The following is a 26492-nucleotide window of genomic DNA, read 5'->3' as shown; positions in this document are numbered from 1 at the left end:
CACTGCCCTATTGCCTTCCACTTTTCCTAGTATTACTGCCCTTTCCAGTGACTCTTGTCTTCTCAGAAGGTGCTCAAAGTATGACAGCCACATTTACAGCCCAGTCTGGGGGGAGTGGGGGGATGGGACATGAAGCACTTGGGGAACTGGAGCGGGTTTGAACTGACATGGGTGCCCACCTCGCCAGAACAAGTGGCAAATGCACCAGCAGAGGGGGCAAAAGGGGTGGTGGGCGAGCGCCACACAGCTTGGCCACACCTGCCCTGGAAGCAGGCTGAAGTCTCAGAGATGCACAAGCCTGAACCTGGCCAACGGCGCAGCCGGAGGCACTCCTGGGGTGTTCCTGGGGGTGGATCAGACCATAGTTGGCTTCCACAGGGCTGTCATCTCAGGAATGCCCCCAGCGTAGCCCTTGGATTTAAGCCACCCAAAAAGGTGGCATAAGTCTGTTTGGGGCTATGGGAGCTTTTGAAATGACCGGGGTTTTCAAGATCCTTGCTGCCTCGTCAGGCTGCCTGGAGGCCCACAGGAGGTGGCACGGCAGCAGCAGCATACCCGACTGCTCAAGCCCTCTGGATTGAACTGTTAGTCATTTTAACTACTATATTCTGTTTCACAGAACTGTGATAGTCCAGTCAACTGAAGTGCAGCAGTCAAGAAAACTGTATGCTCCTGCATGAACATATAGTCCCAAACGAATATGAGTATTCTCATTCATTTTTACGCACTGCCTTTGTCAAAACCACTATTTTAGGCATTACTGGCCATGATACTTTGATACAAGAGCATTCATGCCAAAATGTATTTTTACTTTCAAACGGATTGGGGGACCAGTAGGCACAAGGACCCAAGCAGAGAATTCTACAACAACGAAGGCCCAGCATGTTTTGATCTGAGGCAGAGGAATATACAGCCTTACTATCATTCTGTGGAACAAGAGTATAAATCAGGGGCGTAACGAGGCAGCCCTGGGCAAACTGTAGCCCTGGGCAAAACCTGAGTTGGATGCACCCCCCCCCCATGGGCGGCCACTCCACCATGACCAAAATGTTTTTTGCACCAGGACATTGGTGCCTGCAGGGGGTGCATTTTTAGACATATCAGCACCAAAATTTCAGCAAATCATCAGGAGACTGTCCTTATGCTACTCCCCAAGTTTGGTGAGGTTTGGTTCAAGGAGTTCAAAGTTATGGACTCCCAAAGGGGGTGCCCCATCCCCCATTGTTTCCAATGGGAGCTAATAGGAGATGGGGGCTACAGTTTTGAGGGTCCATATCTTTGGCCCCCCTGAACCAAACTGCACCAAACAGAGGCATGCCATCATCTCCAGATGATTTTTCGAAATTTTGAACGATCCATCCAAAAATGTACTTTCACAGGAACATCCTAGAAATTTGCCCAAGAATCTTTGTTCTGCATTGAGTTTTCTGCATTGCTGTCAATGGTAGTTGCAGCTGGGGGGGGGGGCACATTTCTGAAGGCACAGTCTCAAAACTTTCAGGGTCTCATCAGGAGACTGCCCTAATGATACCCCCCAGGTTTGGTGCAGTTTGGTTCAGGGGGGCCAAAGATATGGACCCTCAAAACTGTAGCCCCCATCTCCTATTAGCTCCCATTGGAAACAATGGGGGATAGGGGCACCCCTTTTGGGAGTCCATAACTTTGGACTCCCTGAACCAAACCTCACCAAACCTGGGGGGTAGCATAAGGACAGTCTCCTGATGATAGGCTGAAATGTTGGTGCCGCTAGCCTAAACACTGCGCCCCCTGCAGGCCAAAAATGGAAAACCACTAAAATACCCAAAAACGAACCCAGCATTTTGATGCCCCCCACAAGGTGATGCCCTGGACAGCTGCCCACCTTGCCCAATGGGCATTACGCCAGTGGTATAAATTCAGATCTAATTTGATCTAAAACCCACTTATTTGTCTTTTGGGGCGGTCCTCGATATCCACAAAACTCTTCTCAAATGCCACATTTCAAAGGAATCTTCTTCCTCTCACATAGTCACAGGGAATACTAGAGCATGAACTGACTTCATTTTGGTTGCCAGACTTTTCTTGATGCTTACGAATCTTTTCCAGTTCCTAGGAGCAGCAGTGGCGTAGGAGGTTAAGAGCTCGTGTATCTAATCTGGAGGAACCGGGTTTGATTCCCTGCTCTGCCGCCTGAGCTGTGGAGGCTTATCTGGGGAATTCAGATTAGCCTGTACACTCCCACACACGCCAGCTGGGTGACCTTGGGCTAGTTACAGCTTCTCGGAGCTCTCTCAGCCCCACCTACCTCGCAGGGTGTTTGTTGTGAGGGGGGAAGGGCAAGGCGATTGTAAGCCCCTTTGAGTCTCCTGCAGGAGAGAAAGGGGGGATAGAAATCCAAACTCCTCCTCTTCTTCATCTCCTCCTCCTCCTCCTCCTTCTTCTTCATGGCTGCCCCTTTCCAGCCTCAGCCTCTTCCTGATTTCCTAGCTGCAGCCTCCTTTTGGTTGATGACTGAGTCAAGCAACAGAAAACCTTTAACAATTTCAATTCCTTCATCGTCAACCTGAAAGTTGTGCTATTATTCAGCAAGCTGACCAGTAGGTAAATAAAATGTAAATCCAAATCCAAAAACCTTTATTAGGCATAAAACCAGTGCCAAGAATTTCAAATACAATAAAAAGATCATTATTGCTCAACTTGCAGTACACCGAGCAAAAACATAGCAACAGCTTCAGATATTTCCACACTAGAGCTATTTAGAAGCTTAGCCATTTTTGTTTTATCAGAGAGGAGCATAAATCCTGTTGGTAACACAGTTCTCAAATTGGTTCTGATGTTGTTGTACTTTGAACAATGGAGCAGAATATGAGAAAATGTTACAGTTGTATCAGGACAGAATTGACAGCGACGCTCATCTTGTGGAATACCAGAGAATCGACCTTGAAGATGTGCTGACGGAAAAGAGTTACACCTTGCTCTGGTCATGACCCATCTGCTATTGTAATTAATAAGTTGTTGCAGATATATAGCAGGGCTAGTTTTCTGAGGGATAATCCCAAAGACTATTGGAGAGCAAGAGCTTTGTGCTTTGCTCAGGAGAAATTGGTACTCTTGATCAAATACAATGTAATAAAACAAAAATCTAATGGCTTCTTAAAGACTAACAAGATTTACTTCCGCATTTATTTTATTTATTTACTTTATTACATTTATACCCTACCCAATTCCCGACCAAAGTTGGACTCAGGGCGGTTTACAAGTATAGATTAAAATCCAATACAATATCAAATAGAGTCACAATCGAAACACTACAATATCAATACAGTTCTAAAGCAATTCTAAATTACTAGTTAAGTATGAGCTTTTGTGGGTCACATCAGATGTTTAGATATGTGATGGAAAATGGTAGAGAATTTTTATGGGGTATGGAAGCCAGAACTTGTTGGGAAGTACACTCTGAGCCTTACAAGCATAAATCTCAAAGTAAGGGGGAAAGGTGGAGTTGATGCAGAAATGGTAGGCGTGAGTGCGGTCATAAATCAACAGAACTTAAATGGTGAGGGAGATCAGAGGTTCAAACAGATAAGGAAACAGTGTGTTCAGGACAGGGCTGCCTCCCAGCACCACCCTCGTTGCCACAAATGCCCAACCAGGGACCCTGGAGCACCCCACAATGAACAGCCCTGCCCTTGGACTTACCACAAGGAGCAGGGACCTCCAGAAAGTGATTGACAAGAAGGAACAGCAAGAACAGGCCTCAGAAAGAGCAAGCCTCAGCAGTCCTTGGAAACAGGGTGGAGACAGTACACCCCTAACCAAGCTGCAATCAGCAGCCCTCAGCAGCCTTAGAGATTGGGATGGGGCCGGAACAGCCCCAGCCAGGCTGCAATTAAGGAGGAAGGCCAGGAAGGTTGAAGAGCCAGTCTCAGATCAGCAGATGAAGATAGACAGTTCACCAGCCACTAGGAGGTTGGAGTGGGAGCTCCCAGGAGGGATGGAACCTCCTGAGAAGAATGAAAGGATGGCAAGACAGGAGGGAGCAGATTGGTGAGATATGTGAGCTCAAGTTTGCAGGAGTGCTGTTAAGTGCCTGACAGAAGTAAAGAGCTTATGAACAGAAGCCAAAGTCATGTCTGTTTGTTCCAGAAGAGAAGCTGGATCCCTACAGGCCAAGGTGGCCTACCTTGCAAAGGGGGCCAGCAGAGGGGCACTCACACAGTGTAACTGCAAATTAACTGATATTACTACAAGTCTGATAAACTATGTTCATCATTACATGACCAACAGCCCTTCTGCATATAAAACCATGGAGAATATAAACAGAGGATTTATCTCAGTGCCCAATCAATACGAGTAATCTTCAGTACACATCAATTAATGTGCATACAGCCAACTTATATTTGTATCCTCCATGTCTATTTTGTACATTGCACAACCAATACACTTCAGTCCCACAAGTAGGGAACAGGCACACTACATTTAGGAGTTATGTGCATTATCCAAGGTCACTTACAGCGCAGTTCCAGGTAGCCCAAACCAAATGGGGGTAGGATGGGATAAAGAGGTTGTGGAAGTGGCCAGGGCCCACAGCAACGTGTTTGCCCACTCTGCCAGGGTGAGGGGCACCAGTCCGCCATCTGTCCAAAAAGAATTAATTCTGGCAGGGTAGCCTGTGGAATGGGAATCAATATTTTCGTGCCAATTTACAAAGATTTGAAACCGCTCATCTCCAGTGTATCGGAGAGGAAGTAATTTGATGATAACGGTCCAATCAGTGAAAATCAAGCTGGATCTGAGTAGCATTCCTATCATGACAGCTCTCTCCCAGTCCAGCAGCACTTGAGATGAACAAGATTTCCGGAATATAAGCTCTTAAGAGTCCCAAAAGACACTCCCCCCGAAATCTTACTGGTCTCTTAAGGTGCTGCTGGACTAGAATCTAGCTTTTCCACTGCAGCTACATAGCCTCCCACAAACTCTGCAATACTTAATTATTCAAGAGAGTGTATTGTCAAAGGCTTTCATGCCTGGCATGAACTGGCTGTTGTGGGTTTTCCAGGTTGTGATCTGGTAGTTTTTGCTCTTAACGTTTTGCTCACAACTAGGGCTGGCATCTTCAGAAGTACATCATGGTAAGTTGTTTCTCTCCGTGACACAGAGTGTGAAACACCATGACTTGCCTCTGAAGATGCCAGGTATCAATGTGGGCAAAACATTAGGAGCAAAAACTACCAGCCCATGACCACACAGCCTGGAAAACCCACAACAGCCTATTCAAGAAAGCTTTTCCACACAAGTAGTCAAGCTGCTTGGTTACAAAGCCTTAAAAATTACTTGGATAAATTATTCAGGATTGTGGTCTGTACTGCTGTATAGTTTGAGCAAGTTGGCTCCCATTGGGTGATTTTGCATCATTTACTGTGTCATTGTAGTGCTTTGCTTCCATTCTGTTTTTAGACTTCTGGTTGGTTCTGCACACCAAATCCTATTTCACGGTTTACTGACTGTCTCATCCTGTTGACTCTATTGACTCGCTCTGCATAATCCGCCTTGAGCCCCAGCGACAAATGACATAAATAAGTAAATAGTTTAATTAAAAAAAGCCAATCCAGGTCGCTACAAGTGGAAACGAAAGCGGCGAGGGAAGAAAAGAAAGCACACCGTTCTCTGGCCAGCCATTTGTTTTTCTAAAACCAACACCCCCACAGATGCTGCGCCCATAATTATATATGTTTGACTCGAAACAGAAATTAAGCAACGATTATCAATAAAATAAACAGCATAAACTTGTAACAAAAAACTAGACCGCAATCTTTTCTGTTTCAACGTATTTTTTTCAAATATTGCAAACCACGTGGAGACAACCGCTGCTGCAAAAGTCGCAGAGCTAACTACGCATGCGTGGACGGGTGGGGAAACGGGCCAACCTGTATCGCATGCACATTAAAGCCCAGGCCTCTAGTTACCATGGTGACGGTGGAAACAAAACCCGGCTTCCTTATCACTCACCGCCTCCTTGGCCTGATAAGTCGTTTTGAGCGACTGATAGGTTAGCTCCATGGGTGCGGAGAGGCTTAAGCGAGAGGCCGGCCTCGGTCTGCTTTCCAGGCCTCTCGCTTCGCTGAAGAAGCCGCCTCAGCCTCACCGGAGCAGCGCCGGACTCACGGCCACATTCGCCGATGTACAAAGCGGACCAATCAACGTCCCCCAGCCGGCAAAACCTAGCCATTAGAAGACGCCGCCGAGTGGGAAGGCGGGATGAAGGACTAGCCAATGAAGCAAGGGGGAGAGACTGACCAATCCCGGGCCGGATAAATGAAGGGCGGGAACAGTTTAGGTGCCGAAAGAAGTAGCGAGTCTAGCCAATCAGGGCACAGATCGGAGGGGGGGGGCGGGATTTATTTCCCCGGTCTCCTTCAAAAGGGAAAATATCTTGGCTAGAGTTGCCAACCTCCAGACAGTACCTGGAGATCTCCTGCTATTACACTTGATCACACGACAGAGATTCATTTCCCTGGAGAAAATGGCTGATTTGTAGGGTGGACTATATGCCATGATACCCCATTATACCTCCCTAGACTCCACTCTGCAAAACATGCAGGTATATTGCCCAATCCAGACCTGGCAACCCAATGGCTGACTCTTTATTCTCGCTGCAACAGACCCTGGAAGCTTAGGAAATGTGCAAATTGACCAACACCCTTCTGCAGCCTTCCTGAAGACATAATCCCATCACAGACCACAATAACATTGAATTTATCAGCAGAACATGACAAAGGAACCAGGAACAAGGCACAAAGGAATACCCCTGAAGACTGAAAGCCCAGCCTTGGTTTCTTTTGTTCATTCTGGACTTTAGCTTCGGGCGGAGAACTATTCCCCCCACTCCCTCTTGCAACATCATCTCAGACACCCAAGGAAGGAGTTTGAAAGAGCCAATCAAAAAACTCTGAAGACCTTGGACTACGTTTTGGAGTGTTTCTATTGGAAGTTAAGTTTCTGTATTGTATTTTGGGTACCCTCCCCCTTTCCCCTCCCTTTGATCTACCTGTATAAAAGGTCTGAGTTTTGCTCTGCCCAGAGCAGTCCTTGCCTGGAAGGGGTTTGAAATTACAATAAAGGACCTCTGCCTTGTAGGCACCCTGTCTCTGCATTCGCTCACTGCTGCCCGCTCATCGCTAAAATCACTTCTTGTTGCCCTGCCAGTGAGTAACATTAAAACAACATGACTTAGAAGTAAGTCATGTTGTTTTAATGTTACCCACTGGTAACATTAGACATCCTTACAATTGCACCCTAAGAGTGTTCATTAAAGATTCTTCCATTAATTTGTAAAATGGTTCATCATAAAGTTTCTATTTTACTGTGGGCAGAATTCTTGAACTAGGAATATCCACAAAAAGTGGAGCGAAATCATTTGTAATATTTATTGACTCCATTCCCTGCTTTACTCCAATGTACCCAAAGTACATTGTTCTCCTCTCCTCCAATTAAATTCTCACAACAACCCTTTGAGGTAGGTTAGGCTGAGAGGGTTGAGGCCATCTGGCAGAGTGGGTTTTGAAACTGGGTCTCCCAGATCCTTGTTTGATTGCATCTGATCCTTGCCTAATGGAAGCTGATTAAACCTCTAGGGGGTAAGCCATGGAATAATGAATATCTTGCAGGTGTTTGCAACACAGGCTTAGTTTTTAACAGGGCTCAGAGCCTATTTAGAAGGAAGCCCTCCCTTTACATCTTAGATGGGGCCCTTCTGCCTGGTTTGTCCACTGCTCCAATGGGTCTATCCCAAAGGAAGAATGTTTCCGGAGAACATTCCCAGGCGTTTGCTATTCCTGTTTCTTCCGGACACTGGAGGAAAAAATAAAAGTTGAAAATAACACTGGAGCCTCAAAAAAGGGCATTTAAGAGGTTTAAAAGGCGATGGAGAAGGAAACGAAAGCCCAAGTCACTTGAGGTATGTTTAACATATTTTTTTAAGGTGTCCTAAGATATTCCTGAAGGTTGTCTGGATTGAGTTTTCAGTATGTAAAGTACATAAAGGCAAAGTGTGATTTGAAAAAGGGGAGAAGGTGTGAATCTTAGGTAGTTAAGTTCCAGTGGGGCCTTAAATTGTCCCAGCATTACTACTGATCTCTAGTATGTAGACCCAAGTTCCCCTAGAGCAGTGGTGGCGAACCTATGGCACGGGTGCCAGAGGTGGCACTCAGAGCCCTCTCGGTGGGCACGTGCAAACAGAGTCGCCCCCACTCCCACATACACATCAAGGCTGGCCTGGGCCGCTGGGTTTGATTATTAGCATTAAACCGAAGACCTAGTTTTGGGGAAGCAGTGTAGGTCACCCTGTTAAGTGCTGTTAAACCCCACTGACTTTCATGCGAAGAACTAAAGCATGATCCTTAACCTGGGAGTAAGCTCGGTTGCTGGCAATGGGGCTTGCTTTTGAGTAAACCCTCCTAGGGTCATGATTCACCCATTGGAAGAGTTGCACGGTTGCTTCAAAGCAAAACCACCGACTACCACCAAGCTTACTCCCGAGTAACGCATGACTCTGAGCCAACCTTTTTTCTAAACTAAAACCTCAGTAGTCAGGTTAAATTGCCATGTTGGCACTTTGCGATAAATAACTGGGTTTGGGGTTGCCGTTTGGGCACTCGGTCTCGAAAAGGTTCGCCATCACTGTCATAGAATCATATTATAGTTGGAAGAGACCACCAGGGCCATCCCATCCAACCCCCTGCCATGCAGGAACACACAATCAAAGCACTCCCGACAGATGGCCATCCAGCCTTTGTTTAAAAACCTCCAGAGAGGGAGACTGCACCACCCTCTGAGGCAGCATATTCCACTATCAAGTTCTTCCTGATATTTAGGTGGAATCTCTTGTTGAGAGACGTATTGGTGGGATGGGGGCAGTGGTGGGATCCAAAAATTTTAGTAACAGGTTTCCATGGTGGTGGGATTCAAACTGTGGTGTAATGATTGGCCAATGGCATCGGTTGGAAGTTCCAGGCCCGAGGGAGCATTCCTGAGCCGGTTATTGTGGCAAGAACGCCCAGCTGCTATGCCGGTCGCAGGTGGGAAGCGAGTGCACACGAAGCGCCGAGCATGCCACGCACGCCGGTGCACCTCCTGCTAGACAGCTTCAAGTTCTGCGCGCTACTGCTGAGAGGAGGGGCGTAACTAAGGCAAAAATCATGTGGCAAAATCACCAATTGGTAACCGCCTCTCGGCACACACAAATAATTAGGTACCTACTCTCGGTAACCTGTGAGAACCTGCTGGATCCCACCTCTGTATGGGGGAGACTACAAGTAGACACTTTAAGCTTAGAGGAAAGGAGAGATTTTAAAAATAACAATATTTAATGCTGCTTTGGAATGAGTGATTTCCTGAGTCTCTTGTTTCCATGACTATATTTTTCCTTGGCTATGTTTAGGGCTACGGAAGGAAAGTATAGCCCCAACTAAACGCGAGATAGTCAGTTTCAATATTTGTTCGGTGCCATCTGGTCCTGTGCGTGTTTCATTGGAAGCGAGTCTCCGCGAGTTTTGTTGGGCTTACTCCCAGTGGGAGAGCCAGTGTGGTATAGTGGTCAGAATGTGAGACTAGCATATGGGAGAATCAAGTTCAGCTTCACATTTAGCCATGGAAACAGAAGCTTGCTAGGTAACTGGCCCATCTGGTTATTTTGCAGAGTTTTAGGAGCAGACTGCAGTCCCTGGCGGTTTCAAATCATTACCATTCATACAAACTACTGTATGCTTTGGAAGCACAGACATACAGAATTTATGTTCCACATCTGGGTTCTGGTCAGCTTCACGGACTTTCATCATATGGCACAAGATCTTTGCTTTGGATTTTCATTGTATTTCACAGGATTTTTAGCGGGGTCTTTGGGGTCTATATTTCAGATACCTTGTGGTGTTTATGGATTTGGACACATACTGTATTTATAACAAAGACTGAATCTGAAAGTAGACAGCAATTCCTGTGAGTCTTCCTCAGTGTAATTTCTGTGGTCACAAGTAGGGATGCCAGCCGCCAGGTGGCATCTGGGGACCCCCTAGAATATAACTCATCTCCAGATTATAGACTCCATCCCCAAATCTCTAGAAAACGATTCCCAACCAGGGTTCCGTGGTACCCTGGGGTGCCGTGAGCATGTCCCAGGGGTACTGCGGCAACGCTACCGGCCCCCCTCACTTTTGTGTTGTGTCTCCCGCCGGCGCCAGCAAGGACATGGAGCTGGCGCAGGAGGCAGGGCCTGCCGCAAGGTCAGCAGCCAATTCCCGCACACACACACACACACCGGTGTTTCCCTTCACCCTGGGAGGGGAAGGGGGGGTGGCAAGGAAGGGAAGGGGGGGATGGCAGGGGTACCATGAGATATGAAAAGTGAGGTCAAGGGTACCGTGATGTCAAAAAGGTTGGGAAACACTGCTCTAGGGCAGTGATGGTGAACCTTTTCGAGACCGAGTGCCCAAATTGCAACCCAAACCCCACTTATTTATCGCAAAGTGCCCACATGGCAATTTAACCTGAATACTGAGGTTTTAGTTTAGAAAAAACGGTTGGCTCCCTCTTCCCCTGCCCCACCTGCTCGAACAGGGGCCAGCCTACTCTAGCCTCCAGCAAGTCCCGTGCGCACCGCTCTGTGCCTCTCTAGCATCTCTGCCTCCTCTGCAACCCCCTCACCGCAGTGCGCGCATGTCGTGCTCAGTAGCCCAGGTCGGCCTTGATATGTGTGTGTGTGTGGGGGGTGATTTTCTGCACCCCACATGACGAACTCTGTGTGCGCGTGCCCACAGAGAGGGCTCCGAGTGCCACCTCTGGCACCCGTGTCATAGGTTCGCCATCACTGCTCTAGGGGTTTACCAATCTGGATCCTTCAACCCTGCACCTCCATCCCCCATCAGTGGGGACTCGGCAAGCTTCTCAGCGTTGTTAAGGAGGCTATAAACAAAAAGAAACAAATCATGTAAGTCACTTTGGGTCCCCAGGAGACTGTAAGGTGGGACATAAATGAAATAAATTAAATAAGTGTCTCTGAAACGGAACCCCCCCCCCCCCCCGGCCTTGATCATTCTAATGGAACTGAAAATCTGCTTTTGTTTACCAAGAACAAGCTTCTAATTAGAGTGAGAACAGCTTCAAAATGTGGCCCAATTACGATGTGTTGCAGTTCTGCATTCATTTGCGTGAAGAATGAAGATGTAACTTTTGTGTGGGTGGGCTAAGAAATGAAAAGGGCCGGCGTTACGTGCATCCTTGTGAGTAAAGTTGGCTAGTCGGGGGAAAACTACCATCGCACGCTCTTAAAGTAAGATTGCCAATCTCCAGGTGGTGGCTGGAGATCTCAAGGAATTGCACTTGACCTCCCGGCATCGGAGATCAGTTCAGCTGCTTTGGAGAGTGGGCTCTGTGGCATTATACCCAGTGGCGTAATGTCCATTGGGCAAAGTGGGCAGCTGCCCAGGGCTCAGGAATTTTGCAGGGCATGCTCTTGTGGGGGTTTTTTGGTGTTTTTTTCACGTTTCGGCCTGAAGGGGGCGCATTTTAGTGGCATTGGCATCAGAATTTCAGGGTATCATCAGGAGACTGTCCTGATGATACCCCCCCCCCCCCGCCCAAGTTTGGTGCATTTTGGTTCAGGGGGTCCAAAGTTAAGTCACAACATGGCACTCCTGGAAGAAATTGAAAGCAAACCCATACATACATACATACATACATACATACATACATACATACATACATACACATACACACATATATATACATACACACATATATACACATATATACACATACACATACATACATATATATACATATATATATATACACATATACATATACACATATACATATACATACGTACATACATACATATACATATACATATACATATACATACATACATACATATACACATATATACATATATATACATACATATATATATATACACATACATACATATACATATATATATACACACATATACACATACACATACACATACACAGGTACATACATATACATATACATATACATACATACATACACATATACATATACATACACACACACACACACACACATATATATATACACACACACACACACACACACACACACACATATATATATAAGGATTTAGTATAAGAAAAGGATCGAGGAGCAAAAGACACATAAAGGTGATTGATGAGACAATTCTATTCAGGTGCCTTTTTTGCGAAACTTCAGTATAATTAGCAGCTGGCAGGTGGTGCGACTCGAGTTTTCCGAGTGGTTTTGTCTCCCCTGGAGGTTGGCAACCACAAAGAGCCATTAGGACGTGTGGACCGTTTCGGGTCTCCCTTGAGAAAGGCTAGGGATGAAACGTTGCAGAGGGAAAAGGGAGGAACCCCCCTCAAGCGAACCGACTGTATTGGGAAATAGGCGGGAAACGTGTGAGGGGGGAAAGGCGCTTCGCGGCAAACTGCTCGCACAACCGGCGCATGTCTGAGAGAGAAACGGTTAAAAAGCAAAGGAGCCTTTTGGGAACTGATCCGCTTCTCTGAGTGACATTCGGCCCAACCAACGGCTTCCCGCCCGACCCGGGCTTTCCCGTCCCGGTCCGCCTGAGAGAAAGCGCCGGCGGGAAGCGGCTCCAGGCACGCGGTGCTTTCAACGGCTGCCGCCAACGGCCGCTGATGGGGCGACCGCGCAGGCCCCGCCCCCGTGCATTGACACAGGCGAAGGGGGCGGGGCGCTCGGCGGGTGCAGGCTGCAGGGGGGCGAAGGGGCGTGGTCCCGCGCAAGCCCCGCCCGGTGACGCGAGCGAAGGAAGCGGGGCGCTTGGCGGGTGCAGACTGCCGGGCGTTGGAGGGCGTGGGCCCTCCCAGGCCCCGCCCCTCCCAGTGACGCGGGCGAAGGAGGCGGGGCGCTCGGCGGGTGCAGGATGGTGGCAGCGGCGGCGGAGGCGTCGGGCGGGAGAAAATGGCGGACTTTGAGGAGCTGAGGGTGAGGGGACGGGCGCGGGGCACGACTCTCCACGGCAGGCCGCCCTCCGGACCTCCTCCCCCCGCGGCGGCTCCCATCTTCCCTCCTCCTTCCCTCCAGGGACCGCCTCCCCCCCCTCCCTCTTTCCCGCCTGATGGTCTCCCCCCTCCCCCCGTCCACCTCTGCCCCTTCATCCCCGCTCCCCACCTCTCCTAGTTTTGATACATAAAAGTCGGCCTCTCTAGCCTATGAACCGTCTCTATGATTCTACCCCCCAAAAGCTCTGCCACCCCCGCCTACTCTTTAAAGCCTTGGATGCTTTGCCTCGTTTTCCTTCCTCCTCGTCCTCCCCCCATTTAACTCTTATCCCCCTTTCCAGGGTCATCTTGTCCTAATATACCTGCTTCAAAGATTTGGTCTGCTGTCCCCAAAGGTGACATCCCTGAAACCTGGTGGGTCTCAAAAGGTGCTGGGTTGCAGTCTCACCTGGTGTACTTGCAGACCAACACAGATACCCCCTCCTGCAGTTAATTCCCCTCCCCTCAATAAATTCCCATTTCTGTCCCCCAACTTGCATCCGGCATCCTCTTCCCTTCTGCCTTGGTCTCTCCCTTTTCCTCCCCCTGTCCCCTTCTGCCCTTCGCCTGGCTGACAGGGGGTCCAGTTTTTTCTCCCCAGGTTTAGCATACCCTCCAGCTTGGTGCCCCTTCGAAGCCCGTCACCAAATTCCTTACCTTTTCCCTCTCTGCATCTCCTACCCCCTGCATTGAATGCTCTTCTTTTGCATGTGAAAAGATGGCCTTCCTGAGCTTCCTTCCTTCTGTTCATCCTTCAAGGGAGCTTTAGACTCTGGGAAGCTCATTCCCTGTTGGTCTCTAAGGCGCCACCAGATTTGAATCTAGCTGTTTTTTCCTCCTGTATCTGAAGGTCAGGCTGCGACGTTTCCATTCATTCCTTCCTTCCTTCCTCCTCCCCCCCCTCTTTTGCCGAGTTGCCTTTGGATCTTTGGCAACCCTGAAGCGTTCTTCGAATTACATTGTACTCACTTTGCAACATGCTGTACGTCTTTCCCCCCTTTAAGTCTCCTGTTTTATTCCCAATGCTGTGTGCAGTTTGTAGCCTGTCCTTTGTAATTCTGTTTTTTTGCTCAAAAAACAGGCGGGCAGGTCTTGCATCGGATTTAGATTGTGAGATATTTGGGGATCCTGAAATGATGTTTTCCCCAAATCTGTGGATTTATTGAATTCTTTGCCAGATGCTGAAATTGAGAGCTGAAGGGTGAAGAACTCCTTTTGCGTGTGACTCCATTTAATGCACATATCAGTCTTGAGGTATTGTGCATTTTGCTGTTTGACTTCATAGTGTTGTTTATGACTTATTTAGACTTATTTCTTATGCAGAAATGGACCAGTTTAGTAGGCAAGCTATGATTTTTGTATTGACAAAAATTGCCATGTAGTTATCCAAATGGCTTGTATTGGTGCGAACCTCTTTTCTGGTGAGCGTGAGAGAAACAGCTTGAGGGTGTGTGAAGCAAAACAGTGATGTAAAATGAAAGTGTTCTATTCTTGCGTGTGTGGTGGTTCTTTACCTTGGATGTTTGCCTGCAAATATGTTAACGTATGTAATTAAGCAATGGAGCATAGTCACTGGGAAGTTTCAGCTTGCTCATTGGCTGACATCCATCTTTTCCTTAATTGTGAGAAGACATTTGAGTTTCTCTGTGAAACAAGTCCTCATGGGAAAGGGTTATTCCCCGAAAATCTTTTTTGTCTTTTAAGGAGCTACTGGATTTGAATTTAACTGTCTGAGTCAAAATTCTGAATTGGTTTCGATCAGCTATGTTGTGTTGGCTATGGTGAGAGTATTTCACTTTCAGTTGATTTTTTTACACCAGGTTATTGGAAATGAGCAAATGGAAGAGCTGATACTTTTCTGTAGTTCATTTCTTTTAGTGTGTACCTGATTATACCGGATTAGAACGGCTGCCAGGCTTCTATGTGAGAAGATAGTAGTCTGAAGAAATATTAAACTTTCTGTGACGTCCCTTATGTTGGCACATGTATTGCGAGTTTCTTTCCCATTTCTCTCTTAAATCTACTCAATTCTCCTTGGGAGCCAGTGTGGCATAGCGGTTAAGAGTGATGGACTCTAATATTTGATTCCCTACTCTTCTTGTGAGCTACAAATTCTAATGTGGTGTCCCGTCTTTATTTATTTTTATTTATTTTTGGGATTTTTATACTGCCCAACCCCCGTAGGGCTCTGCTTCCCCTACTTTTATGCATGAAGCTTGAGTGACCTTGGGCCAATCATAGTTCTCTCAGAGCTTTCTCAGCCCCACCTACCTCCCAAGGTGTCTGTTGAGCGGAGAGGAAGGGAAGGAGTTTGTAAGTTGCTTTGAGTCCTCTGATGATTGAGAAAAGAGGGTTATAAATCCCAACTGTTCTTGTTTCTCTGCTTGCGTGGAATTTTTTTTTAAAGTCAAATGTGTTGAGCTTGTCAACTCATTTACCAGCCCTGACCTGGATAGTCCAGGCTAGCCCAATCTCATCAGATCTCAGAAGCCAAGGTGGTCAGCTCTGGTTACTGATTGGCTGGGAGACCGCCAAAGAAGCCCACAGTTGCCGTGCAGAAGAAGGCTGTAGCAGACTACCTCTGAACATCTCTTTCCTTGAAAAACCTACCGAATCGCCATAAGTCAAAAAGCGACAACTCATTTACCTCTTTGAGGTGAGTGTGGGCAACGGATGCATTAAATTTACCAACGTCGCACATTCATGGATACTTCTCAGATTTTTCTTCGGCATTTCATAACGAGTTACATATTGGGTGTCTCATACAAATTAAAAGTGTCAGAGTGAGCCCGAAGTGGTATTACACACACACAAAAAGTGACAGGTCAGCGTGTCTATCTAGGACAGCGATGGCAAACCTTTTCGAGACCAAGTACCCAAATTGCAACCCCAAAACCCACTTATTTATTGCAAAGTGCCAATGCAGTAATTTAACCTGAATAACCCCCTCGAGCAGGGGCCAGCCTGCTATAGCCTCCAGCAAGTCCCACATGCGCCGCTCTGCGCCTCTCTAGCATCTTCCCCCCCCACCCCCCCCCCGGCAGCAGCCACCTGTAGCACAGGCACCAGGCCCGCCAGCCGAGTCCTCCCTGCTCACTGAGGTGCACGCACATCAAGTCCAGCAGCCCAGGCCAGCCTAGGGGTGTGTGGGGGGGACACACGATTTCCCTCCACATGACGAATTATGTGTGCGCGTGCCCACAGAGAGGGCTCTGAGTGCCACCTCTGGCACCTGTGCCATAGGTTCACCACCACTGATCTAGGACTTCCCTTAGTTGGTATACCAGCTTGGGAGTGTGGGATGACAACATGTTTTTGCTGCCGAATGCAGGCTAGATCTAACTGGAACTCTGTAAAGTTCTTGTGCGACGGTCAATAATCGAGACTCTGGAAGAATTCAGTAGCTTTTGTTGAACTGTGTCAGCTACCATTGCCGCAGAAAGCCAGATCTGAAGGGCCTGGTTTCCACAGCCGCCTTTATCTCAAACCCTTTTCCCCGCTTGTCCTCCCCCTCCCACCTCCTCACAGTTTAACAGAACAACAGGACAGTTTAACAGAATAACGAGGTGAGAGCAGCTTTGTTATGGGATTCAAGTATCTCAAGGACATGTGATAGACTTCGCTCTGGGGCGGGATAAGGCCTGGGGCGAGTTAGCCTGATTCACTATGTTACTAAGTGCAGTGATTAGGACAGAAAATACATTAGGACAGTTAATATATACAGATAACACCATGCCCAGATGTGACCTTGGTTCCGACCAACCGATGCGGGGCAAGGCGGGAGCCAGGCCTGACAAAATCCTACTGCTGTAGGATCCCTTGTTATCCAGACTTTCTGACTGAACTGCATGTAGGTTTATCTGTGTGTGTGTCTGTTGGACTGGGAGTTGGGAGACCCAGTTCAAATTCCTACTCTGCCGGCTGGAGGGCTATAGAGGGTGACTCCTTGGTGATTAGGCTTCACTTCTGACTCAGGCGAACTTCACCTTTACGGAAGTGGCGAGTTGTGAGGGATGAAATCTGAGTGGGGGAGAACGCCATCGGGTCAGTGAGCGAATTCTCCGCATCGGAAGAAAAGGGGAATGTAAATGAAGTAAATCAGCTTTATTTCCTGGATTCGTGGCCTCCTCTGTTGACTAACATCAACATTGTCAAATTCCAATAAAAATACATCAACACAATAATAATAATATATTACACAATTATAATAATAAAAACCTGCCGCCTTAGGATACAATAACCCATTAAAATAACACCTTAAAATACAACCCATGAAGGAAGGAACGGTTTTTAAACAGAGGCCGGATGAACATATATCGGGAGTGCTTTGATAGTGTGTTCCTGCATTGACTTGATGGCCCTTGTGGTCTCTTCTAACTCTATGATTCCCCCTTTACCTAAGCACATTAGTAACAACCAATAACAATCAGACAATAGGGAAGGGAAGAAAGAAAGCAGATCAGCAAACGTGGAAAACTCCTTGCAGACCTGGCGGAACAACTCTTATCTTGCAGGACCTGCGGAATTGAGATCAATCCTGCAGGTGCTGTAAGATGGCCCCAGTTCAGCGTTTCAGTATAAATCTTACATCCATTTGATGGCTTATATTTTACTACTCTATGAAAATGCAATTATGCTGTCTTTGGATGGCCCAGGCTAGCCTGGACTTGTCGGCTCCTGGAAGCTAAGTGTCATGGGCTCGGAATCAGCCAGCCAGAAGTCCTCTGATGAGAAGCACTGGCAGGGCAACTCCACTGTGCTGGAACCCCAGTCAACTGAACCTCAAGTGCAGCCAGAAGCCTCACAGGATGCAGACAGAGCTGGCCCAAGTCAAGAGTTGGAAGCCAGAGTGGTTGCAGAAGCACCTCCGGCCACTGAGGGCCATCCTAGCAGTCCTCCCAGCTCACCTAAGCCTGTAAGGCAGCGGAGGATTCGCACCTGGCAGGAGCTGCAGTCTAAAAGGTGCAGTGCACGCTTGGAAGCCGGAAGGCAGTGCAGAGAATACTGTGAGTCAGCTCAGGATCAAGACTGAGCCACAGCACAGGCTTAGAAGAGACTGCTTCAGGAAGTGGAAGCGGCAGGAGCAACCTTGTCGAAAGCCTACTGTACCCGCTTCCAGACTGATTACTCAGAACTCTGACTCAGACTGGATTGCCTAACATGACCTCACCTGGGCCCTTGAATCCCTCCTACCAGACCTGCTTGGACTCTGCTTCTCTGGGCTCCAGTAAGACTTCTCTCTCCCCCTCTTTCTTCTGTGCCTGCCATTAGCTGGAGCCTGTTTCTCTGGGAGCCTGGCGGGCCAGGGCGCTGAGCAAGGTCAGCCCTGGTTAGTACTATGGTGGGAGACTATCAGGGAAGTCCAGGGGATGGGCAAACCTCTCTGTTCATCTGTTGTCTGGAGAACCTTATGGAGTCGCCTTAAGTTGGCTGCACCTCGGTGGGATCTTCCACCATCTTTCTTGGGGGTGCTTTTAAAAATTCTGAACTAATTTGGAAGTTATTGTCTTGCTTTCAAAACCTAGGGCAACACTATTGATGCAGGGAAACTTTTCATAAATGTTCGAATGGAATATAGACTAGCTTCTTCATTTTTTAAAATCTTTTTAATCTGCAGCTGCTTGTGGGTTCTGTTATCTCATTTTGTAACAACACAACTTCTTGTTGTGGGTTTTCCAGGTTGGGTGGCCATGGTCTGGTAGTTTTTGTTCCAAACATTTTGCCCACATCTGTGGCTGGCATCTTCAGAGGCATGTTATGGTGAGATGTGTTTCTCTAGAGCAGGAGTCTGCAACCTGCGGCTCTCCAGATGTTCAAGGACTAAAATTTTCATCAGCCGCAGGTTGCAGACCCCTGCTCCAGAGAGCCAGCGTGGTGTAGGGGTGAAAAGCAAGGTGCATTATAATCTGGAGAACCAGGTTTGATTCCCCGCTCTGCCACTTGAGCTGTGGAGGCTTATCTGGTGAACCAGATTGCCTTGTGCACTGCAACACATGCCAGCTGGGTTACCTTGAACTAGTCTTCTTTGGAGCCCGCTCAGCCACACCCACCTCACAGGGTTGTGGGGGGGGGGGAGGGAAAGGAGATTGTAAGTCCCTTTGAGCCTTCTTACAGGAGAGAAAGGGGGGATATAAATCCAAACTACTACTCCTCACCACAGCATATAGTGATTGTGTGGTTAGGAGCACAAGCTTACCAGACCACTGCCATGCAGTCTAAAAAACCCACAACAGCTGGTTGGCTCCAGCTGTGATAGCCTTTGACAACACAACTTGTCTTGCACAGTTTTGCTAGGGTAAGGTGACCAGATGGTCACCTTTGTAAACCGGGATGGGCAGGTAGGCGGCGTGATCAAGACATGCGCTGGGCTGCCAAGAGTCGCAGGAGTCTTCTAAAGATTGCCTTCTTACAATTTCCAGTTTCCCGCCTCACTGTCACTAGAGCTGGAAACGGATTCCAGAATGCTCGTGCTCCTGCGGGTCGTCGCGATGCATAGGTAAGGCTGCCGCGACTGCTCCTTTGACTCTAGAATAAGCAGCAGTGCAAGCGGCAGCCTTCCAAAAATCGGGACACTTCAAAAAACCCACGGGACGCAGGACCAATTGTTTTAAGGCGGGACTGTCCTGCCAAAAGCGGGACGTCTGGTCAGCCTATGCTAGGGGCTGAACGTACCAAAGTAGCCATGGTCTAAAGTAGAGCTGAGAATGCCTGGAAGGGGGGAAATACTCAGGCAAAATGTAAGGCTATTATAGATTTTTGTCACTCCAAATACGAGGTATGAGTTTTGTTTAAATGGAAGATAATCTACAGTGTCCGATAATTTTCCTACATCCCGGAGCTGCAGACACAATATTTTCAAGGTTGAGTTTGAATGTCAGTAATTTTGGAAACGGTTAATAAGCCATATTGTGTTTGGAAATGTATAATCAAAGAATTCAGCATTTAGCTTGATATCAAATAATATCGGCTTGATATCAGCTGGTAGAGCTATTGTGACTGCACAGAAACCATTCCGTATACATGACTGCTTTTTATTTTTATTGCAGAATTTGTAGTATACTATATAGGATGCCGCAGAGTGCAGTTGTGTGTTAAGTACTACAAGCTTTGCTTGTAGAAACTTGAGGTATTTCTGTTTCTAAATTCTATACATATGCCAAATAGTACATTATCAGATGCTAAGGTATAAATGATGTGTTTTATATTAAAGCAGCTAGTATGTTTGTGTTCATTAGGAAAGCATTGCATATGAGTTTTCCCAATTACCTTTTTGCAAGAAAATGTGACTTCAAAATTTCCAGAAATGTTTTGTGTGTTTTAATACATGGCCTCTTTCCGCTTAGGCTGATTTGCAGTTGTCTTTATGATTTTGTGAAATGTCATGAACGGAAGAGGAAGATGAATGCATCTTCTCCCTCCTTGATTTGGTTTGCTGATGTCCTTACAATTGATAGTTGTCAGGAGCCCGCACATTATGGGAGCAGCGGCTGGATTAGAGAATTGCAGAACTTCAGTATCTTCTAAATTTAATTGCAGAACTTCAGTATCTTCTAAATTTAAAAAATGTGTTGATGCAATGCAAAACAAATGGCTTGCAGAAATGATAAGCAGACGAGAGAGCAAAATTGTTTTCTGCTGCTCCAGAGACCAGGACCAGGAGGCTGGGACAACAAGCAGGGAAGGATTTTCTCGGTTTTGCTACCTCTAGCCAGCCATCTTCCCTGGGATGGGAGTCAGGCAAAGAAAAGAAACGGCCTGCCTCCTCCTCTGCCCACTACTTTTCTGCTTTCTCCACCCCTCACTGAGGACTAGCACTGCTTGTTCCTTCTAGCCCCGTGGTGGCGAACCTATGGCACTCCCGATGTTCATGGACTACAAGTCCCATCAGCCCCTGCCAGCATGGCCAGTTGGAGTTGGAGTATCCATTTAACATGTTGGGAAATACTCTTCCTTTCCAAGGGATTATAAACTGTGAAGAGCTTGAGCAGGCCAAATTTTTCCCCCTCCTTTCAGGGGCGGAGCAAGGGAAAACGCTGCCCGAGGTGAGCGCAGAATGCCCCCGCCACGCCTCCTCTGTGGCTCCGCCCGGGGCATTGTACCCCCCTGTCCCGTGGACACTACGCCACTGCCTCCTTTTCCTCAACATTTGGTCTCCTCTAGAGGCCATTAAAGATGCCCAGATTATTTTTCCTCCTTTGAAACTGTCGTTCCACATGACTGGGCAGAGGCCCTGTCAAAAACCTGACAAAAACCTCCTATGCATTTTCACCACTGTGTTGAAAAGCATAAACAATTATAACATTTGCTATTCTTTGTCCCACCAAAAGATAAAAATGCGCTTTGGAAGAAGTGAAAGCAGTGTGGTTCTACTGTAGGAAAGAAGTCCTGATATTAAAATCATAGCTGTGGGTAAAACCATCTGTATCTCTGGAATCCCTTGGGCTATCACAGCAGTTTCAACTACATTCTGTTCAGTGGCCCCTACAGAGTCTTCTCCACTAATCGGTTTTTTTTAAAAATTCCCTCCCCCAATTTTTCCAAAATTACGTCCATTTTTACTACATTATTCTTGGGGTCACCCATCAGTTTTTCAAAACCCAAACCTTCCAATTTTGTCATTTTTTTCCCTGGTCCCCTAAGATTGCTACCACCTCCTTTAATACAAAGAAAGAAGTGGCTGCAGATTAATTGAACTTTGAGGTTCTTTCTTTCTGTGGGAGAAGGTATAGTAGGAAGAACAGAGACGATGCAAACAGAGCATATGCAAAGAGCTTGCTTTACTTGAGACGTTTCACCTGTTCATTGACAGTTGGCTGGACTGGGTAGTTAATCAGAAAAAGCTGAAATTTCAACTGCAGAAGAAGACCAGAGGACACTTTATGTTAGTTTCTGCCTTTCCATTTTCCTTGTTGCTGGTAGGAACAAATGGGAAATCCAGCTGAATATATATGTATGTGTGGTTGTGTGTGTCAGTAAATCTGCCTAGGCTAAGGAGATATACAGGTTTTCCAGAAAGAAACTGAGCCAGAATCAGATTTCAGGGATTCACTAGGTAAAAGGAGACCTGCTTTTTGTGGACATTCACCAAGAATGGCTTTTAATGCATATTTAATTGCTGTTTTGACTTGGCACACAACAGGAACTGTCCACAAGGTGGCGTGCGTGGCTTTCAGAGTTTGTGTTGACTCCTTCATGTGAAACTTTCTCTGAATGCTGATAAATGTGGGGCTTAGATTCCCAAAAGGTGGGGGGGGGGGAATGCAATTTAGATGGAGACCACATCTCACATAATTCTACCACTCCAATGTTCGATCCTACTCAAAGGGAAGGTCATTTAAGGAGCAGCAGTGGCGTAGGAGGTTAAGAGCTCGTGTATCTAATCTGGAGAAACCGGGTTTGATTCTCCGCTCTGCCACCTGGGCTGTGGAGGCTTATCTGGGGAATTCAGATTAGCCTGTACACTCCCACACACACCAGCTGGGTGACCTTGGGCTAGTCACAGCTTTTCAGAGCTCTCGCAGCCCCACCTACCTCACAGGGTGTTTGTTGTGAGGGGGGAAGGGCAAGGAGATTGTCAGCCCCTTTGAGTCTCCTGCAGGAGAGAAAGGGGGGATATAAATCCAAACTCTTCCTCTTCTTCTTCTTCATCTCAGGTTTGGAATTTCTGACATGTTTGTCAGGTGTTTTGTGTTGCATTTGAACGGCACGTATACAGAACTCTCCGAGAAGCGGTTCTTGGAGTTGTAAATACCTGCTTCAGTCTCATTTAGACTCGTATGTTAATAGTCATATCTGATGAACGGAGCTTCGTCGCTCCAGCGTTTGTACTCTGAAAACCTTGTTGGTCTTTAAGGTGCGACTGGACTTAAACCTGTCTAGTCACATCACAGTTATAGGGTGAGTGGGTGGGTGGGGTGGGGGTGTTCATATCATTTTAGTTAGCTGAACGCTTCAACTCTTGGATTAAGTATAAATTGGTGAGATGCAGGCAGACATGAACGCTGGACATGACTCCGTTGTAGAGCATCTGTTGGCATGCAGAAGGTCCCTGGTTCAATCCCCAGCATCTCCAGTTAGGAGAACAAGGCAGTAGGTTATGTGAAAGACCTCCGCCTGAGATTCTGGAGAGTCTGAGTAGGTAACATGACTGGCTAAGTTCAGTCAAAGGCGGCTTCATGTCTAGATCGGGGGATATAATAGTACCACTCTACTCTGCATTGGTCAGACCTCACCTGGAATTCTGGACACCGCAATTCAAGAAGGATATTGACAGGCTGGAAGACGTCCAGAGGTGACCAGCATGGTAAAAGTCTAGAATCCATTCCCCAAGAGGAGAGACCTAGGGAGCTGGGTGTGTTTAGTCTGCAGAAGAGAAGGTTAAGAGGTGACATGATAGTCCTGTTTAAATATTTGAAGGGATGTCATGTTGAAGAGGGAGCAAGGTTTTCTGCTGCTCCAGAGACTAGGACCAGGAGACTGGGACAACAAGCAGGGAAGACCAGGACACGGAGTAACCGATTCAAGGTACAGGAAAAGAGATTCCACCTAAACATTAGAAAGAATTTCCTGATGGCAGGGCTGTGGAATCCACTGCCTCAGAGTGTGGTGGAGTCTCCTTCTTTAGATGTTTTTCAGCAGAGTGCCGTCTTGTCAGGCATGCTTCGATTGTGTCTTCCTGCATGGCAAGGGGTTGGCCTTGATGGTCCTTGGGATCTCTTCCATGGCTCTACGTGTGTTTACCTTCCACCCCTTTTTAATTTTGAAACTTCCATGTGCTTTGCTCCCCTTCCTCCACACATTAATACCTTTCCTCTGTCTTCCCTGTCAGAACATGGTATCCAGCTTCCGAGTCTCTGAGCTACAAGTGCTGTTGGGCTTCGCTGGACGGAACAAAAGCGGGCGCAAGCATGACCTCCTGATGAGGGCACTGCACTTGCTGAAGAGCGGATGCAGCCCAGCGGTTCAGATAAAGATCCGCGAGCTCTACAGGCGGCGCTACCCACGGACCATAGAAGGCCTTTCTGACTTGTCGGCCATCAAGCCTTCCGTCTTCAACTTGGACAGCAGCTCATCTCCCGTGGAGCCTGACCTGGGCGGGTTCCAGTCGCAGCCAATCCCCTCCACCTCCGTCACTCCTCAGTCGCCTTCCTCGCCACTCGGTTCGGTGCTGCTCCAGGAGACAAAGCCCCGCTTTGAGATGCAGCAGCCGTCCCCGCCGATCCCCCCGGTGCATCCCGACGTCCAGCTGAAGAGCCTCCCGTTTTACGACGTCCTCGACGTCCTCATCAAACCGACCAGCTTAGGTAAGCGTTTGCAACAACGTCTGCCCTTAATTCAGTGGATCAGACCAAGACAGTCGGAAGACCCTTTTGGGGGTTGAAGATTTCCACAGGGAAATGTTAGAGGTGACTAGCCCCGTGGCACCAAGTGATAAGCTGTAGCACTGCAGTTGAAGCCCTGCTCACAACCCGAGTTTGCTCATAGCAGAAGTTGGTTTCAGATAGCCGCCTTAAGGTTGATTTAGCCTTCCATCCTTCTGAGGTTGGTAGAATGAGTACCCAACTTGCTGGGGGTAGAGTGCAGATGTCTGGGGAAGACAACGGCAAACCACCTCACAAACAATGTCTGCCTGGTAAGCATCATGATGTGATGTCATCCCATGGGTCAGTATCGATTGGGTGCTTGCGCAGGGAGACCACCTTTACCTTTACCCCATGTCCACAATGTAGGCGATCGTTAGGTCCTGGTACAGCGGTCAACAATTTGGACTCTGGCTGTAAAATCAGAAGTCTTTATTGGGTTGTCAGCAGAGACTCAAGTGGCAAGGAGCCAGATCTGAGGATCCAGGCTTCTTGCAAACGTATCTATTCCTTTTGGTGTCCCATTCGAACACCCCCGCCCATCTTCCCACAAATTAATAGAACAACAAGGTGTGAAAAGCTTTGTTATGGAGTTCTGAATGTCTCAAGGCCAAGTGGTAGTCTTCTGCCAGGAGCCTCCTTCCTTCTTATTCTGGAGGCCCCTGGTGAGGTCGCCTGATTACTGTGTTTCCAAGCACAGTGATTAAGAACAAAAGGTGTATTTATGTAAGACAGTTAGGTATAGGAAAGGCTGTTTCCCCCCTGCCCAGGTGTGGCCTTGGGCCCTGACAGGTGTGGTGCCAGGGAGGGCAGGAGCCATACTTGACAACGATGATGCTGGTGTGTTAAGAACATAAGAACTAGCCAGCTGGATCAGACCAGAGTCCATCTAGTCCAGCTCTCTGCTACTCGCAGTGGCCCACCAGATGCCTTTGGGAGCTCACGTGCAGGATGTGAAAGCAATGGCCTTCTGTGGCTGTTGCTCCCGATCACCTGGTCTGTTAAGGCATTTGCAATCTCAGATCAAAGAGGATCAAGATTGGTAGCCATAAATCGACTTCTCCTCCATAAATCTGTCCAAGCCCCTTTTAAAGCTATCCAGGTTAGTGGCCATCACCACCTCCTGTGGCAGCATATTCCAAACACCAATCACACGTTGCGTGAAGAAGTGTTTCCTTTTATTAGTCCTAATTCTTCCCCCCAGCATTTTCATTGCAGTGTTGCCTGTGCATGGGCTATATTTATTTATTTATTTATTCATTCATTCATTCATTCATTCATTCATTCATTCATTCATTCATTTATTTATTCATTAGATTTGATAAACCGCCCTACCCCCAAAGGGCTCATATTATCACGTACAATTTCGATATAAGTGAATCCTTTCTTAACATCTTGAGTCCAGAATGACTGTCAGCCTCTTATAATGTATGAAGTCTGCCATAGTCTCACTAGGAACGGTAGACACAACACTTGCATTATGTGTGAAAGGAAGAGCTTTTCTGCATTCAGGCACTGAAGAATCACCGTAGTGTTGAGAAAATGTTAAGCGTTGGTTTCTTAAAACAACAGCAGAAACCCTCGGAGCACTTCAAAGCCACCTGATCACAGGTGATTCATTTATGACCATAATTTCTCACAGGTGATTCATTTATGACCATAAGCTCAGTAGCCATTCACTTTAAAATCATACCGATGTTTATCAAACATACTCTCTTGTCTCTCTCTCAATTGGATTCTGGACTATTTCAGCAGTTGATCACAATGAAGATTACTTTTGTGTGCCTCTCTTTAGTACAGAGCAGCATTCAGAGGTTTCAAGAGAAGTTCTTCATCTTTGCTTTAACACCGCAACAAGTCAGAGAAATCTGCATTTCCAGGTAATGTTTTCATGAGTTTATTGATGCAGAATTAGGCTAATGTCCTTGGGTCAATGGAAGCGAAGTGAAACTAGGGAAACCACACTGGTTTATCTGTTGACATTGTATTCACTTTGAGGGCTGAGACATGATGAGTATTCATTGTCTGTGGGGCTGCTTCTAAACCCCATGTCCAAATGTATTTCAAAGACAAACCATGCAGGCTCCAA

At 47.2% G+C, this 26492-nt stretch overlaps 2 protein-coding genes across 2 annotated transcripts in view; one reads left to right on the top strand and one right to left on the bottom strand.

The window, feature by feature from the left end:
• Positions 1-6141, bottom strand: part of KATNAL2 (katanin catalytic subunit A1 like 2) — a 45122-nt gene extending 38981 nt beyond the window's left edge. The window contains exon 1 of the mRNA XM_048504318.1: positions 5989-6141. Within this exon, the coding sequence (XP_048360275.1) occupies positions 5989-6039 (51 nt within the window). The 5' untranslated portion in view covers positions 6040-6141. The remainder of the gene's footprint in view (positions 1-5988) is intronic.
• Positions 6142-12815: 6674 nt separating this feature from the next.
• Positions 12816-26492, top strand: part of PIAS2 (protein inhibitor of activated STAT 2) — a 36889-nt gene continuing 23212 nt past the window's right edge. The window contains exons 1-3 of the mRNA XM_048503294.1: positions 12816-12987; positions 23872-24346; positions 26199-26283. Of these exons, the coding sequence (XP_048359251.1) occupies positions 12964-12987; positions 23872-24346; positions 26199-26283 (584 nt within the window). The 5' untranslated portion in view covers positions 12816-12963. The remainder of the gene's footprint in view (positions 12988-23871; positions 24347-26198; positions 26284-26492) is intronic.

The sequence above is a fragment of the Sphaerodactylus townsendi genome, linkage group LG07, assembly GCF_021028975.2.
Source record: "Sphaerodactylus townsendi isolate TG3544 linkage group LG07, MPM_Stown_v2.3, whole genome shotgun sequence".
In the NCBI taxonomy this organism is placed as follows: domain Eukaryota; kingdom Metazoa; phylum Chordata; class Lepidosauria; order Squamata; family Sphaerodactylidae; genus Sphaerodactylus; species Sphaerodactylus townsendi.
Note: the sequence above shows the minus strand (reverse complement) of the source record. Positions and strands in the feature narration are given on the sequence as shown.